At 40.2% G+C, this 18,167-nt stretch overlaps 1 protein-coding gene across 1 annotated transcript in view; it reads left to right on the top strand.

Moving 5' to 3' along the window:
- The first annotated feature begins 6,578 nt into the window (after positions 1 to 6,578).
- nlgn4xa (neuroligin 4 X-linked a) overlaps positions 6,579 to 18,167 on the top strand; it is a 122,485-nt gene continuing 110,896 nt past the window's right edge. The window contains exons 1-2 of the mRNA XM_063009695.1: positions 6,579 to 6,674; positions 16,860 to 17,605. Coding sequence (XP_062865765.1) covers positions 17,143 to 17,605 — 463 coding nt within the window. The 5' untranslated portion in view covers positions 6,579 to 6,674; positions 16,860 to 17,142. The remainder of the gene's footprint in view (positions 6,675 to 16,859; positions 17,606 to 18,167) is intronic.

Raw genomic sequence — 18,167 nt, 5'->3', positions numbered from 1 at the left:
TTTGCAGGGCTCACAACCTCACTGCAGGAGTGTAGCTTTGCTTCACCTGGAGGCCATATAAAACACAATTACTATACATGCCAGCCAAAAGGGCACTTATACAGTGGGAGGGCAAGAGAGCTGGGGCTTAAACCCATCTGTGCATGTGTCTGCTTTCTGTTACTTGGCGAGTCTCAGACTTACCTTTTTCATCTTGTATATAGCATAGATCTTTTGAGTAAAAAGTGGCAGTGATGATGGTGTCTGAATCGGCAAAATGGTGTTTTTGACAAAAGCCCTGGCACTGAAGCGTTCACCTTACCTACCCTGTGTATGAAAATAACACAGGTGCATTCAGAGCATTGCGGCACTGAAGACTCAAAATATCCCATTCAGTGAATTGAATGGCAGGGGGTGCTCAAGCATGTACTCAGAACTGCAGGCCTACCAGCCAGCGCTCACATTTAAAGCAGATAGAAACTCAAAGTGGAGTTATCAGGGTTCACTATAAAATAAATGTCATCCAGCCTTTACAGTCACAGCCATATCATATACGGTAAGTGTATGTACTTATTGGCTGGGTCCGAAATTGCATACTTAAACACTCACTCACTTGCTTAACCGCTTATCCAATTAGGGTTGCGTGGGGGAGGGGAGTGCTGGTGCCTATCCCAGCTTTTCAATGGGTGCAAGGCACACAGAAACACCCTGGACACACATACACACACCCATTCACCTATAGGGCAATTCAGTGTCTCCAATTAACCTGACTGCATGTTTTTGGACTGTGGCAGGAAACCGAGGCTCCCGGAGGAAACCCACGCAGACACGGGAAGAACATGCAAAGGACTCGGACCGCCCAGCCTGGGGATCAAACCCAGGACCTTCTTGCTGTGAGGCGACCACGTCCTTAGTTGTTAATTGACCTTCTTACAGTTTCTGCAAACACATTTGTCCCAGCCTTCATCAGGTCACCTTGTATGTCCTTTGCAGTAAGACGTTTTTGTTGTCCTGAAGAGATTTCCAAGGTCCCTTGATTTCCAAGGGCATTTCTGGACAATACTCCAAACGTCTCTCAAATGTTCAAGGTCTTGTAAATCTTCTTAAGAGAGGAGAGAGAGACAGAGAGAGAATGCCTTTATGTGTCATATATACACTGATGGTCTGTAACGCGTTATTTAGTAACGCGTTACTCTAATCTGACCACATTTTTCAGTAACGAGTAATCTAACGCGTTACTATTTCCAATCCAGTAATCAGATTAAAGTTACTTATCCAAGTTACTGTGCGTTACTATTTTTGTCATTTTCCTTAGTGAAAAGATATTTTTGCTTTCTTCTTGGCAGGGGCGGAACCAGGGGGTGGCCAGTGGTTGCCATGACCACCATAAAGCATTTCTGCACGCAGGAGCAGTGCACCTCAGATGAGTAGTTCTTCACCAAAACAGTGCAGTAATACACTCAACATAAATGTCAACCACCAACACAATTACAGAAGTAGTACTACTGTATTTAGTAGTATTCGTGGCGCGCTACGAGTAAAAGCGCCAGATTCTCTGCGCATTCCAGTGTTGCCAGATTGGGCGATTATCCGCCAAATTGGGCGGATTTTGTTGGAAAACAATTTAATAGCAGGTAAATAACACTTCTATTTAAAATAAAATCTTCCGTTTTAAGAAGCTCCAGCATTGTAGAAGGCTACTAAAAGTAAAGTCAATTTTCAATGCTGATTTAGCGTAATAGTGTTGGTCAGTCTGTATCATATTCTTGAAAGAAAATTAAAATTTGTTTTCCATGCATTCACACTAGCATGTTCTGGGATTCAATTGAGTCTCATCAGTACACACAAGTTGGCAGCCAAATGTTGCAAAGGAATATCTTTGAAATATTCCGCATTATATAACTAATAAAGTAACTTGTAATCTAACTTAGTTACTTTTAAAATCAAGTAATCCATAAAGTAACTAAGTTACTTTTTAAAGGAGTAATCAGTAATCAGTAATCAGATTACTTTTTCAAGGTAACTATGCCATCACTGCATATATACATATACATGTGTACATTACAACAAAATTCTTTCTTCGCATATCCTAGCTTGTTTGGAAGCTGGGGTCAGAGCGCAGGGTCAGCCATTGTATGGCGCCCCTGAAGCAGAGAGGGTTAAGGGCCTTGCTCAAAGGCTGCATGGAGGAGCTAGGATTTGAACTCTTAACCTTTTGGTTGATAGTCCAAAGCCCTACCCACTAGGCTACCACTGTCCCATTGCCCTTTTGGTGCAATTAAAATATTTTCTCTTTCAGCTTTTGTAGAGCTCCTTAGTTTTTAACGTGGTTCCAACACACTTGGACACTTGAATCTCTTCATGGTGATTAAATATCACATCACAGAAGAAGCCAACTAAAGACATTTATTGAGTTCTCAATGGTTTAATCATGTTGTGACCCAGCTTTAGGTCATAAAGAATAGCAGTAGGTTTTGGGATCAGCAATATTATGTGGTAGTATTAACACATAATTCATTTTCTCTGTTCGTTTGCTGTATTTTTTAAGAAACAGCATTAAGATATATACTTAAGTTAAAGCTAAATCTAGCTCTGCAGAAATGTTTGGAGTTATAAACTCTTGTAAATTCTGGTATTTTGGTCCCTTGCAATACACCTTTTTAATTAAAAGGTTAGATTATTTGATCTTTTTCAGCTGATTAAGTACTGATATATTTTCAGATGACCATGTATCTATCTTTACCAAGGGTACCAATAGTTCTAAACAGATTTTATATGTACCCAACTGTACACCGACCAGGCATGACATTATGCCCACTGACAGGTGAAGTGAATAACACTGACTATCTTTTCATCACGGCAACTGTTAGTGGTGGGATACATTAGGCACCAAGTGAACATTTTATCATCAAAGTTGTTAGAAGCAGAAAAAATAGACAAGTGTAAGGATTTGAGTGAGTTTGACAAGGGCCAAATTGTGATGGCTAGACGACTGGGTCAGAGCATCTCCAAAACTGCAGCTCTTGTTGGGTGTTCCCGGTCTGCAGTGGTCAGTTTCTATCAAAAGTGGTCCAAGGAAGGAACAGTAGTAAAACGGCGAGAGGGTCATGGGCCGCCAAGGCTCACTGATGCGAAGGCGGGCTGGTGTCCAACAGACGAGCTACTGTAGCTCAGATTGCTGAAGAAGTTAGTGCTGGTTCTGATTCTGAAAATTTAGGTGTACTCTAAATTGGCCATAGATGTAACAAAGTAAGTAAAGAGGTGAGTATGGTGCTTTGTCCAAAGTGTATTTCTGCCTAGTGCCCACTGTTTGTGGGTGGTGCCAGAAACCTTCATCAGTTACTGGTGAAAATGAATGAATTGAAAATGTACTTACAATAACAAAACACAATGATAATAAACACTAGTCACAATAAAAGTTCCAAAATGCACCACACTTGTTTTCCTGGAGCCCCCACTGTCTGTTCAATCACCTCTGTATAGATTCCACAATTTTCCCAAGGCATTGTATTTTACATTTCTGGGGAAATGATGAACGAGTTGTTTTTATAGCGTAGTATATCAATTGTCTTTTTTTTTTTTTAAAGCAGTCCACTTATATAGGCGAGTGGGAAATGATGGATACACTTCAGTTCTTCCTTTCTTACTTGCTCATACTCTGTACAAACACACACACACTATATCTCATGTGTCACCCCTCACTGCTACAGTACAGCTACAAATCAATTTCTGAAAGACTTAAGGCGAGGCGTCAGAATGTCATGCTTGAGGCGGCAAATTACACATCACACATGTGACGTATACCTGTACATCACTTTGTATTCTGTGCAATGATAATACTGTCTGGTAATTAGCTTACTAAAATAACAAACCACCACTGCAAGATCAGTGAAGTGAAGCCCATAAAGAGAGAATGATTTTCTTATAATGGCTTGTTTTATTTGTACAGCAGAATGCTGCAGCATCCTTAACCGAACATTTGTATACTAACAATCTGTGAACTCTGTTTGCTTACCAGAGAATGGATCCAGTCACTGTCTATGAGTTTTGCGTGTTATGGCCATGTTTATGTGGGTTTTCTTTAAGCACGCTGGTTTTCTTCTACTATCAGAAACATACAGTAGATTACACGCCCCTAAAGGATAGTAAGCGTTTGTGTGTGTTGCTCTGTAATGGAATTCGTACCTGTCTTCCGCTCAGTGTTTCTGGGTAGTGCCAGATCCACTATGCCCCGACCACACTGTAAAAAAAAAAAAAGGTAAATTTACAGTAATTTACTGGCTGCAGAGTTGCCAGTAAAGTATTGTAATTTTACAGTAAATAACTGTAGAGCCTTTTTACAGTAAAGAATTGTAATGTGTTAACAGTTAATTACTATAATTTTACAGTAAAATTACTGTGAGCTTACAGTAATATACAGTACATTTCCAGCATAGTTGCCAGTAAAGTACTGTAATTTTACAATAACTAACTGTGGAGCAAACTTACAGTAACAAACTGTAATAGGTTACCAGTTAATTACCGTAATTACCATACACACTGCACAATAGGTTCAAGTACTGCAGTGAAATCGTAATTGCAATTGATAATACAATAAAAACTAAGACATGGTGGTGGTGTGTTAGTGTGTGTTGTGCTGGTATGAGTGAATCAGACACAGCAGCGCTGCTGGAGTTTTTAAATACCGTGTCCGCTCACTGTCCACTCTATTAGACACTCCTACCTAGTTGATTCACTTTGTAGATGTAAAGTCAGAGATCTCTCATCTATTGCTGCTGTCTGAGGTGGTCATCTTCTAGACCTTCATTGGTGGTCACAGGATGCTGCCTACGGGGTGCTGTTGGCTGGATATATTTTTGGTTGGTGGACTATTCTCAGTCCAGTAGGGACAGTGAGGTGTTTAAAAACTCCAGCAGCGCTGCTGTTTTATCCACTCATAGCAGCGCCATGTCTGTGTCACTGCAGTGCTAAGAATGACCCACCACCCAAATAATACCTACTCTGTAGTGGTCCTGGGAGAGTCCTGACCATGGGCGGCTCCTTCCTTAGGGCGATCAGGCGACTCCCACCAAAGGGCGAAAGGGAAGAAATTTTTCTATCACATTTAACCAGTGTTAAACTAGCTGTGACTGTTCTGGACAGTCTGTCTTGCCTCTGAATATCGTAGTCCAATCAGCGTCGAGTTGTGTTCCGTACAGTACCGCCCCTTTTTGGGCGATTTCAGTCTGATTGAAAATCGCCCGTATTGCTCTGATAGACTCTCATATTAAAGCACTTTTTTTCGAACTGCAGGCGCTGCAATACAATCTGTATGGGTTCCGGGAGGGCTCGCACTTACGTGCTTGCGTCACACGTAACCTGGTGTAGCGATAATTGGAGCAGCTAGCGATCTCGTCAACATGACTACCATTACCTCAGTTCGGAGCAACTCCATCGTGTCATTAAGGGAAATGCCATTCAGTCATCGTAGTAATCAGGATAAATTAGCAACTAAAGAATTAGGGCCACCCAGACCAAATGTAAACATCAAGCAAGTATCTACAAAGGGGGGATCATATAAGTTACAAGTACATTACAAGTAAGTAATGTAATTTTTAAATTGTAAATTGTGATTGCACTTATTGTATCTCCCCAATTGTTTAATTGTACTTCTTTATTCATTGCACATCAGCCCCGATGCCAATCTTTATTCTGGATCTGCTGCACCTAAAATAAAATGCTATCTGATGAAGACTGAATTAAATCGTAAGTGTGAAGGCTTTACTTCATTTTATGATTAATGGTAAAGCTGGTCTCTCTCCATGTTCAGAGTTATTTGTGAGGGCAAACTGACAGATGACTTAAGATGTTAATTATTTAAGCTTTAATTTACCCACTGAACGGGTCACCTTGGCCATCATCTCAACAACCGAGAGATTTGGCAGGAGCCGCCACTGGTCCTGACCCATTGAAGAACAGCATGAAAGGGGGGTAACAAAGCATGCAGAGAAACAGATGGACTACAGTCAGTAATTGAAATACAAAGTGCTCCTATGTAGCAAGTGGAGCTGATAAAATGGACAGTGGCTAATTGGTGTATATACATATATATTTATGGAATCTAACAAGTACACTTAGATGTTTATCACTGTGTGTTTTGAATAATTATTTTGCAGGAAAGCCAGTGATGATTGGGGTGATGACATGTAGTCTACTCTCCAGCTGTTGTGGATTAAGGGGAAATCATGCTCCTGGATGCTTAATATCAAATATATAAAAGTTCTTTTGGTGTTGCGCAGCTGGTTAGCTGTGATGGAGTGAATGCGGCAAGCTATTGGCTGTGAGGTTTGTAAATTTCACTCAGTGCAATCCAATGGTGAGAGAGAGAAAGAGACAGAAAGAGAGAGAGAGGGAAGAGAGAGAGAGAGAGAGAGAGATCCAGATCCAGCTTTGTTGTCTCTCCCTTTAATCTCTTCTCGTTCTGTATGAAGAGGCAACCCAAATCAGCGCGGTTTGAATGTTCGGGCGGCTGAGTTAAAGTAAAAGCGTGGCGTCTCTTCTTTTTTTACTGGATCGTATCTTTTTGGGATTTTTACAGGGGACTAAAGCAGGATTGGAGTTTGGGTCTTGTCTCGGTTGTTGCGCGTACATGGTTTGGCTGTATCCCATGAAATCAGTGCGGCGGGGAAGAGTCGGATGATGCAGATATGGCACAGGTGAGGGATGCCAGATGGCATGCGTGTGTACCAGTGCTGTTTTTTGCTTGTATAGCTGTTTGTCCTTTCATGCATGCAACCTGTTTTAAAAGATCAGGACAGTCGGAATGTTTTCTATTGTAACATTAACACCATGTAACGTTTAGCTGGCAGAATATAGAACTGTCATGCATGCATGTATGCATGTGTTGCATGAATCCGGGTTGCCAGTTTTTGTAACTAATTTAATCCGGTCGGATTTGATTTTTAGGCACATACGCATTCCAAATAAGATCCGCTTAATGACCATGACTGTATGTACTTGATTAAGCATTGCATTTACTCAGGGGGTACGTGTGTGACGTGACAAGTTCTAAAACATCCTTAACGTTGATTTAACCATGACTTACCTGTAGAAAGCAGGGTAAGTGTTTGTGGTTTATATGGTATCGCAATGGAAATGGGTTGCCAGATTTACATCTTTGGAAACTCTAAGAAGGTCATGGATACCTGAATACCTACCTCTTTATTCCGAAATACACTATAAAAGTTGTGTAGGAATAAAGTCAAGCTTTGTGCTAGTACGTTACTGGAGAACCAAACCTAGGACAGAACAAGCAAACTGAGACGTGATGTTCGGTTCAATTCAACCACCTGGCAACCCTTCATTAAATTCTGACACATTTTATTTCGCGCTAACTATAATTGTTAAACAGAATAATGTATAAGTAAACAACATATATATATAATACAAACGGTTAATGTATATATGTTAGAGCTTATTTTGTATTAAAATAGCGTAAACCAGTAGTGAAGTAACTGTGTCTTCACTCAAATGCCGCCTAATAACAACACATGTCCAGTTACGCCTTAATTAGCATGTTAGCACATAAACAACTATGTGATTATCAAACACACCTTTTTGTACCATGGTGTATCCATTCTTCTTTTCACTTTACCGTGCTGATACACACTTAAACACACACATAGAGACCAGTTAATTCGACTCTAAACCGCAAGGTGGTACTGTGGACATCTGCATACCCATTTTTAAGAGGGAAGGTGCGTGTGAAGAGGGCAGCTGGATCCATCCGCGCATGCGTATTAATGATCAATTTTTTTTTATTTTTTTTTATATATATATATATTTGCAAGAAAAGCCTATTTGTTTGCAATATTTTACAAAAAGCTTGTGTAAAGTGTTATTAATGTTGAATTAGACAAAAACATTTGACTTGACTTAGTCAAAAAATAAAAAACAAAAATAGTTACTGCCTATCATGTCATTACCAGCTAAGAGGCAAAGCTATGCTCAACACTATTGCAACCAACAAGGCTTAAATAAAGCCTAAGTGTGTAATTTTAGGATTATTTATTCATTTACTTCGCCAAAAATGTCGGTAAAAAGGAACCCGAAAACGTGTCGCACAACCCTCTTCCATTTAGTTGAAAAATTGCAGGTGAAAACTCAAGAATACAGTTTAGAAATAGTGCTAATGTTGTTTTAAAGACCAGTGTTGCTACTACTATATATACCGATCAGGCATAATGTATATGACCACCTCCTCGTTTCTACACTCACTGTCCATTTTATCAGCTCCACTTACCACATAGAAGCACTTTGTAGTTCTACAATTACTGACTGTAGTCCATCTATTTCTCTACATATCTTTTTAGCCTGTTTTCACCCTGTTCTAAAATGGTCAGGACCCCCACAGCCCACAGGATCACCACAGAGTAGGTATTATTTGGGTGGTGGATGATTCTCAGGACTGCAGTGACAATGACATGGTGGTGGTGTGTTAGTGTGTGTTGTGCTGGTATGAGTTTTTAAATAGCGTGTCCACTCACCGTCCACTCTATTAAACACTCCTACCTAGTTGGTCCACCTTGTAGATGTATAGTCAGAGACGATCGCTCATCTATTGCTGCTGTTTGAGTTGGGCATCTTCTAGACCTTCATCGGTGGTCACAGGACGCTGCCCACTGGGCGCTGTTGGCTGGATATTTTTGGTTGGTGGACTATTCTCAGTCCAGCAGTGACAATGAGGTGTTTGAAAACTCCGTCAGCGCTGCTGTGTCTGATACCAGCACAACACACACTAACACACCACCACCATGTCAGTGTCACTGCAGTGCTCAGAATGATCACCTACTCTGAAGAACAGGGTGAAAGCAGGCTAAAAACGTATGTAGAGAAACAGATGGGCTACAGTCAGTAAATGGAGAACTACAAAGTGCTTTTATATGGTAAGTGGAGCTGATAAAATGGACAGTGAGTGTAGCAACAAGTAGGTGGTCATAATGTTATGGCTGATCAGTGTATATGACTCATAATCACCAAATACATGACAGGTAGAAATTGTTTTATGCAATAATTTTAAATAATGCTTATTCACGTTTTAAGGATTACCAGCGTCACTGTCGTTAGTGCTGCCTGATAATGGAAGGCATATTAATCTGATCACCCAACACTTCCTACCAGCAGGACTCTTTAACTGATTCATTAAGATTTTTAATTCTTTAATTTGTTACCCATCTAAACAGACTGCAACTTCATTGGCGAAAGCCAAAATTTAAGGACATACAAATTAGTGCAGCCTTACCTTTAAACTATGGGATAAATTACATACTTAAATATGATGTTAATCCATTGTTATAGTTTCATTGATTAGTTTAGCTGACAACATGAACTCCATTCAGGCATTTTGGTTGGGAAAGAGTGATAATTACGTTCTTATCAGCACATGGCCACTTTTGCATACCCATCCCATCCAAACAAACTCATTAAGACTCTAAAGAAATCTATCTTTCCTAACTGGCAATTGAAACCCATTGATTTGATATCAGGTCCTGCTGTGCAATTACTTTAAACACCACACTGGGACCTGTCCTGCTGTGAGTGATTTTCAAAATGCAGGCTGCGTTTAAGGCAGCCGAGCCATGGAGATGCCTTATCGCCGCAGCCTTCTGGCTATGAGGATCGATATTTACTTTGATCCAGATCGCAGCGGTTGAAAGCTGCAGTTCGGCACCTCGAGCTGTCTGTCGAAGCGGCAGCCTCTGTCTGGGTCTGTGTCCATCTGGGTCTGTGTCTATCTGGAGCACAGCGTTACAGTCACCTTTAAATAAGTCCTGCTTCTATTTACTTAAGGCTCTCTGGGGTTTCTGTCTTTATTGTTTTGGTCTCTAAAAAGATATAGAGAAGAAAGAAGAAAGCATTGCTTGAAAAAAAAAATCTAGCTGGCTCAGGCACTTGTTCTGTACTTCTCATACTGAACAGGTGATATAAAGCAGTTGCACTTGCAGCAGTGGAATTACCAATTCTAAAGGTCAACTGCATTTTTTACGGTTTGCCTCTTTATTCTGGCTTTGCATTTGTTGCTGAAATATAGTGTCGTTCATAATGTGCGGCCATCTCTTCTCCTGCCCTCAGCCAGATCTTTTATAATAATTAAAATGCAAATTAAGAGCCTGCACATTCATTAAAATTCAGATGAGTTATCAGGGACTATCACACAGACAGTGAGTGCTATCTTTAAACTATACATTCCTTATTTTTGTTCTCTCTTAGAACTTTGCTTGATTTAACAGAGGGCAAATGTTTGAATGTTTGAGTCTTCTGTGTGATATAACAGCGTTATCTATTTTAAGGATGAATAAGGGACGGAGGCAGGCCTTTAAGGCTGTTCGTGACACTGTCCAGACATCCAGACATCCAGAATACACACATACAGCCTTTAGTGAATATCTAAATATTTGACACCGCGAAGAGCCACAGTACTTAGAACTCATTGTCCTGACTTACAATGTTTGCCAACCAGATCTGCACTTTTCCCAGGACGAATGTCTTATTAATGTAACTATTGGAAATAAACATACGCTGATCAGCCATAACATTAAAACCACCTTCTTGTTTCTACACTCACTGTCCATTTTATCAGCTTCACCTACCATATAGGAGCACTTTGTAGTTCTACAATTACTGACTTATGTCCATTTGTTTCTCTGCATGCTTTGTTTGCCTCCTTTCATGCTGTTCTTCAATGGTCAGGACTCTCCCAGGACCACTACAGAGCAGGTATTATTTAGGTGGTGGATCATTCTCAGCACTGCAGTGACACTGACATGGTGGTGGTGTGTTAGTGGATAAGACACAGCAATGCTAATGGAGTTTTTAAAAACCTTACTGTCACTGCTGGACTGAGAATAGTCCACCAACCAAAAATATCCATCCAAGATGAAGGTCTAGAAGATGACCAACTCAAACAGCAGCAATAGATGAGCGATCGTCTCTGACTTTACGTCAACTAGGTAGGAGTGTCTAATAGAGTGGACAGTGAGTGGACACAGTATTAAAAATCTTCAGCAGCGCTGCTGTGTCTTATCCACTCATACCAGCACAACACACACTAACACGCCACCACCATGTCAGTGTCACTGCATTGCTGAGAATGATTCACCACCCAAATAATACCTACTCTGGTGGTCCTGGGAGAGACCTGACCATTAAAGAACAGGGTGAAAGCAGGCTAAAAAAATATGTAGAGTAATAGATGGACTACAATCAGTAATTGTAGAACTACAAAGTGCTTCTATATGGTAAGTGGAATTGATAAAATGGACAGTGAGTGTAGAAACAAGGAGGTGGTTTTAATGTTATGGCTGATCAGTGTAAGCTAATACCCATTTTTGTATTCAGAGCAGTGATAGCTCAGTGGTTAAGGTACTGGACTAGTAAACTGAAGGTTGCCGGTTCAAACCCCACCACCACCAAGTTGTCACTGTTGGGTCCCTGAGCAAGACCCTCAACCCTCAATTGCTCATTGTGTAAGTCGCTTTGGATAAAAGCGTCTGCTAAATGCTGTAAATGTAATGTGAAGCATTCATGAATATAAGACATGCGTCCACAAATGCATTTATGCATTAAAAATATTACAAAGATACTGGAATTAAAACGCTTCAATTACAACCCAGTTTTTTTTTCTACTCTTGTTTTAGATAGTAATGAGTAGCAGAAATCACGTACTTTCTGCAGTTGATTAATTTTTGTTAAATTATTCAACCTTGTCGCCAGTTTCTACCCACTGAGTCTCCTGTATCAGACGACAGCTACTAATCTGACATGCCTCCCTTTAGGCGGCCATTGTCTTCTGTCAGACTACAGCTCATGCTTCATTGGACAGATCAACAGACTTGAAAGTGGCTGTGAACTGCTTTATTTAATACTTGAGGTCTTACGGATACCTAAGGTTGGTTAGTGTTGCTTTGATAAATATGAGTCGATGAGTCAAGAAAACTTTCCAAATAATGGTCAGTATGTTCCTGTAAGCTGCCATTTACACTGATCAGCCATAACATTAAAATCACCTCGCTGTCCATTTTATCAGCTCCACTTACCATATAGGTGCACTTTGTAGTTCTACAATTACTGACTGTAGTCCATCTATTTCTCTGCATGCCTTTTTAGCCTCTTTCACCCTGTTCTTCAATGGTCAGGACCCCCACAGACCAGCTATTATTTGGGTGGTGGATCATACTCAGCACTGCAGTGACACTGACATGGTGGTGATGTGTTAGTGTGTGTTGTGCTGGTATGAATGGATCAGACACAGCAGTGCTGCTGGAGTTTTTAAATACTGTGTCCACTCACTGTCCACTCTATTAGACACTCCTACCTTGTTGGTCCACCTTGTAGATGTAAAGTCAGAGACGATCGCTCATCTATTGCTGCTGTTTGAGTTGGTCATCTTCTAGACCTTAATCAGTGGTCACAGGATGCTGCCCACGGGGCGCTGTTGGCTGGATATATTTGTTTGGTGGACTATTCTCAGTCCAGCAGTGACAGCATTGCTGTCTTAGAATTGTAGAACTACAAAGTGCCCCTATTTGGTAAGTGGAGCTGATAAAATGGACAGTGAATGTAGATACAAGGAGGTGGTTTTAATGTTATGGCTGATCAGTGTATATGTGCATGTTTTATTGTTAGGACTTAAGCTTGCAAGTTAGCCCAAATAGGGTAAATGTTTTATTGTTTTTGTGCCATGTGGGAGCTCTGAACCAGTCTAAAAGCACTGAATAAAAGCATTAAAGACAAAAAAGAAAACTCAGGGGCCTCCATATATAAGTTATAGCAATGTACTGTATAAAAGCTGTCATGTGTACAGGGGTTCCAAGCTCCATTTGAAGCGCAATCAAATATCCAACCTGCAGCAAATATTCATAAAGCAAATGCTGCCTGGGATTTATTTTTCTTTTTTCTTACAGTCTTCCAGCAGAGAAATCAATGTAGTCAAGCTCTCTAGTGACCAATGATCCAATGTACTATAGTAAAACATTTAGAAACTGTATTTCCCAGGACTGGTTTAGTATAGTGCAGAATCTCAGTTAGTGTATTATAGCAGCTTTGCTTGAGTACTCAACTTCTCATGAGAACTATTATCTTCCATCTGCTCAAATTGTTCTGCGAGATGCCGTACCGCAGTTATCGTGATTCTGGACGCAGTTACGTTCTGAAGATCAGCAGATGTTTTAAATGTGGCACCGCAGATACTTCTAGACGTTCTGACCTTTAATGATCTAGATTAATGTAAAAAAATGGACTAGCCCTCATTCCAAATGGCAGTGTTATTGCATATTTGTCACTGTGAATGATTTCAGGTCATTAAACAAAACCTAATGTTACACAAAGGGTTACACAAAGGAATTGTTTGCATAAAATGTGGCAGCAATAACTGGAACTAAACACTACATAAAATTGATGTATTAGTATTTTACATTGAATATATTTCCACTCTTTTTTTGCAGCACCAGTTTAAAACAGACACACAGCTTTTGTTTTAGGTAATGCCTCAACACAACTATTGGGTTCAAGTCTAGACATGATTAGGTGACTTTAAAAAGGTTAATTATTTTTCCTTTAAGCTGTTTTAATGTAAACTTGGTTTAGACTATTTTCCTGTTGCATAACTAGGGCTGAAACGATTCCTCAAGAAACTTGAGTAATTGGATTACTAAAAATCATCGATTCAAATTTTTCATATACTTTAAAGGATACTTTAGAGGATATTTTAAATAAAAAGGATTCACACAAATCATACAAAGACAAAATTAAATTGAACTGAAAGTTATAACTAGCTAAAAATAACTGGAGTTTTTCATTGTTCAGTCCAGTCAGTTGTAAGTTCTGGACATTTTTGGTGCAAACACGCCAGGTTTCCATCCCATCTGGTAGGAGCAGCATTGTTGGCACTGCAGTCTCGACTTGCAGTCTTTAACCTCGAGAGGGAACTACCATGATACAAAGCCTTTGGTTGAAAAACCATATATATCCATACATTGTTGATAATAAACAACGTCATGATTGGATACATAGGGAATTTCACACAGCACTAAAATGCACTTCAATTAAGCTTTATTTTTGGAAAAGATTCAAGCCATTGTACTCACATGAATGGATCATGTACATTCGGTTTGCATTAGTGGATTGGATTCATAGACTGAAAGGCTGATTGGACACACAATGATTTGGTCCTACGATAAAAGCAGGAGCCGTTTTCCAAACAAATAAGACCTAGAACTAGAAGTCCTAGTAGTCTACAGTATTAGAAGATCAGTTTCCAATGGCAGAATATCAGTCTAGGTTTAGTTAATATATTAGAGGCAATATTTATGTCATTGTTATTCACTTATGATCATTATTTATTCATTGCAAAGCATGTCCAAGCACTTTCACACTGCTCATAATAAATAATATATACCTATTCGAGGGTTGATGTTTCAATAAATGACCTTTTATAGGATAATGCATTATTAACAGTAATGCATAATGCATTTAATTGGACTTTTATTTCATTGCAGCAGTTCAACTTTAATCCATTTGTTCACTTTAATTCACCCATTCCTGCATTTATCTTTAAATGTAGGTGTACACTGATCAGGCATAACATTATGACCACCTTCCTAATATTGTGTTGGTCCCCCTTTTGCTGCCAAAACAGCCCTGCAACTGTGATGCACTGTGTATTCTGACACCTTTCTATCAGAACCAGCATCATTCCTTGGACCACTTTTGATAGATACTTACCAGCCCACAAGTGCTGCAGTTTTGGAGATGCTCTGACCCAGTCGTCTAGCCATCACAATTAGGTCCTTGTCAAACTCACTCAAATCTTTACACTTGCCCACTTTTCCTGCTTCTAAATAATACATCAACTTTGAGGATAAAATGTTCACTTGCTGCCTAATATATATCACCCACTAACAGGTGCCTATAATCAGTTATCAGTATTATTCACTTCACCTGCCAGTGGTCATAATGTTATGCCTGGTCGGTGTATTTGTCAGGATGCACTAAGAAACTGATTATCAGTATCGGCAGGGGTGTCATAAAGTAGACATTGGCGCACATGGGTTCTATGTCAGTGCAGATTTATTCATTTAGCAACAACAGTGTAAATTTTCTAACCTGATTCTCCTTTTTTGAGCACCAGTTGCATCGCGTGTCTAAATTAGTGCCGGGGGAAAGCAGGAATTGATCTGATTTGCAATTTACACCATGTAGTTCACCATTGTTTTGTTAATGGGCCTAGGAGTAACAAGAATATATTTAAGATAGAGGTGTGGATTTTAGAAATGCATATTAGTGTAAACACTAACAGCAGTTTATTAGACCTCTTAATATATTAAATAAGTGCTGTTTATATGGAATATAAGTTAATCAGGGCCTCAATGAAGTGGCATTAAAGAAAAATCAAAGTAATACATGCAGTAATAGGAAAAAATAAGAGAATAACCACTTTTACCTTTGGCTTTTTTGAAACGTGTTGCATGCATTTACTTATGGTTGATTAGTGTATGTATTGTTAGGGTAAATATTAAATACTGTATATTGAGTGTGCTCAGGTGGTGCAGTGGTAAATGAAGCTAGCCCACTACCACTGGGATCCAGGGTTTGAATCCCCAATGGTGCTATGATCAGTCAGGCATCTACATAAAGACATGATTGGCTGTGTCAGGGGGAGGTGGCAAAGGCTCTGTGATGGATTGGTCTCATGTCCAGGGTGTGTTACTGTAGTGGTGGTAAATCCGGTTCATTTTATGGACTCGGGTTAATCTGAGTCACTCAGTAATAAGATCCAGTTCACTTGAGTCACTTGGGTCACTTGGGTCCCGCTCCCCACCCGTCCAATAAATAAAATAAATTACAACTGTAAGGATCCACAGACATATTATTAGGTTACAGATGTTTAGTTTAAATTTTAACTTTAATTTAAATTCCACACACCAAAAAACAAACAAACACAACTTAAACACAAATAACAACAAATGGATCATGGGGGATAGGGACAAGGATGTGGGAGAGGGGGTGAACTCACCTACCAATCAGATGGGTATATTAATAGGTCAAGGGTTCAAGGGGGATGATCAACAATAAATTGCCATGGTAACTTGACCCAGTCAGGCAGCCACAGTGGCACCAAAACAAACAGTTAATTAATTACCATGGGGGAAGGGCTATGATACTCCTTAAGTGGTACAGTCCCAAAGTAGCCTGTAAGCATTTGCATTTTAATAATAATAATAACTATATTTTGTTTTACTTACAAGAAAATATGCTGCATTATTAATCTATACCACTACTATTGATGATAAGAATAACATTAATAATAGCACGTGCACAAAATCAGCCACATAACGAACACCAGCGTGTTTAACCACTTGTTTATTGGAATATTTAATATATTAATTAGATTCACGGACTGGAGTGAAGTCGGTTCAGTCAAATCATGAGTCTGCAGTGTTTTCGGTGAGCCTGCTCACTCGCCTTGTGTACTCAGTAGCCAATTAGAGGACTCATAGGATCCGGGTTCAGTGATTCCTGATTCAGTACGAAGATTCGAATCAATAACCCGGGTGATTCAGGAACCGCCCAGTTCTACGTTACTGGAGCCTATCGCAGCTTTTCAATGGGCACAAGGCACACAGTAACACCCTGCAGGGCAGACACATACACACACACTCATACACACTCCCATTCACCTATAGGGCAATTTAGTGTCTCCAATAAACCTGACTGCTGTCTTTTCACTAGATCACATTCATAAAACTTTAGGAAGCTTCACAGTTTTGACTGTCTTGACTGTTGTGTTTGTCACAAACACCAGTAAACATAGATTTAAATAAATTCTACTATTTTCCCTGCAGGCAGACCATTGAATATGGACTGAAGAGACGAGGAAACTTCAGCGAAGACAAAACAACCTTTGGCGTCTATCGAAGGATTGCTGTTCAACAGATTTTCAGCTAAGCCCTCAACACTAATGTTGGCCAATTCTTCTGGGATGGGGGGTTCCAGGATTGGTGATTTGAATGGAGGGTGTTTTGCCCAAAACCTGTTCATCATAGCTTAAGAAACAGGATTGATCTTGCCTGAACAAGTGGAATTCTAGGACCTTTTACCTTCTTCTAGGCCAACCTCATCTGGACCATGTCCGGGCAAGGGGGAACCACATGGATAACATCAGTCATGGTCCAGCCAGTTGCCAGTCTACACCGAATCTCTTGGATTGTAATTTTAGCCGCTTGGCTTGTCGTGGCTCAAGCACAACAGCATCCCATCGTCACCACCAACTACGGGAAGCTACGAGGCTTGAAAACATCGCTACCCAATGAGATTTTGGGACCAGTGGAACAATACTTGGGGATTCCGTATGCTCTACCGCCAACTGGTGAAAGGAGGTTTCAGCCTCCAGAGCCTCCTATGTCTTGGCCCGGAATTCGAAACGCCACACAGTTCGCCCCGGTCTGCCCACAGTTTCTGGAAGATCGTTTTTTGCTCAATGATATGTTACCTGTATGGTTCACTGCCAACTTGGATACAGTTGTGACCTACGTGCAGGACCAAAGTGAAGACTGTTTATACCTGAACATCTACGTGCCCACTGAGGATGGTATGTACCACTTTATTGTATTATTTTTGGGGGGGAATTGGTTTGTAAAGACTGTTTAAGCATAGAAAAAAGGGCTCGTCGATTTTTGACTCCAGAGACTCTTGAGACACTACAGTTTTGTGCTCTTACCTGAATTGTCTGAGTCACGCTTCTTGCAAAGTCAGTCCCAGAATACTGATAAAACAAGGACAACAAAGTTAAAAAGACAACTACATAGCAATTGGCTTTACTTTCAAGGGGATTGTCTTGTGGAGACTGCTGAGGTATTGATTTTTTCAGTCAAGAAGCTCAGTCAGGTTAAGATCTTAATAACAGTAGGGAGTGAGGATACTTGTTTGTCGAATTTCTTATAGAGCATGGTACAGCAGTTAGTTAGTCATTATTACTAACTGCTTCATCGTGGTCAGGGTCACAGCTCGTCTGGTGCCACCCTGAAACACTGGGTGCTGCCTGAACTGGTCATTAAATCCAACTCTTGGCCGCACTTACTTATACCTGTTGGCAGGTTTGAACACAGGACTGTAATGACAATGTTGTAGTGCAGCACCCACTCTGCCAGCTC

The sequence above is a fragment of the Trichomycterus rosablanca genome, chromosome 15 (assembly GCF_030014385.1).
Source record: "Trichomycterus rosablanca isolate fTriRos1 chromosome 15, fTriRos1.hap1, whole genome shotgun sequence".
Lineage (NCBI taxonomy): Eukaryota > Metazoa > Chordata > Actinopteri > Siluriformes > Trichomycteridae > Trichomycterus > Trichomycterus rosablanca.
This window is presented reverse-complemented; position numbering and strand designations above follow the sequence as displayed.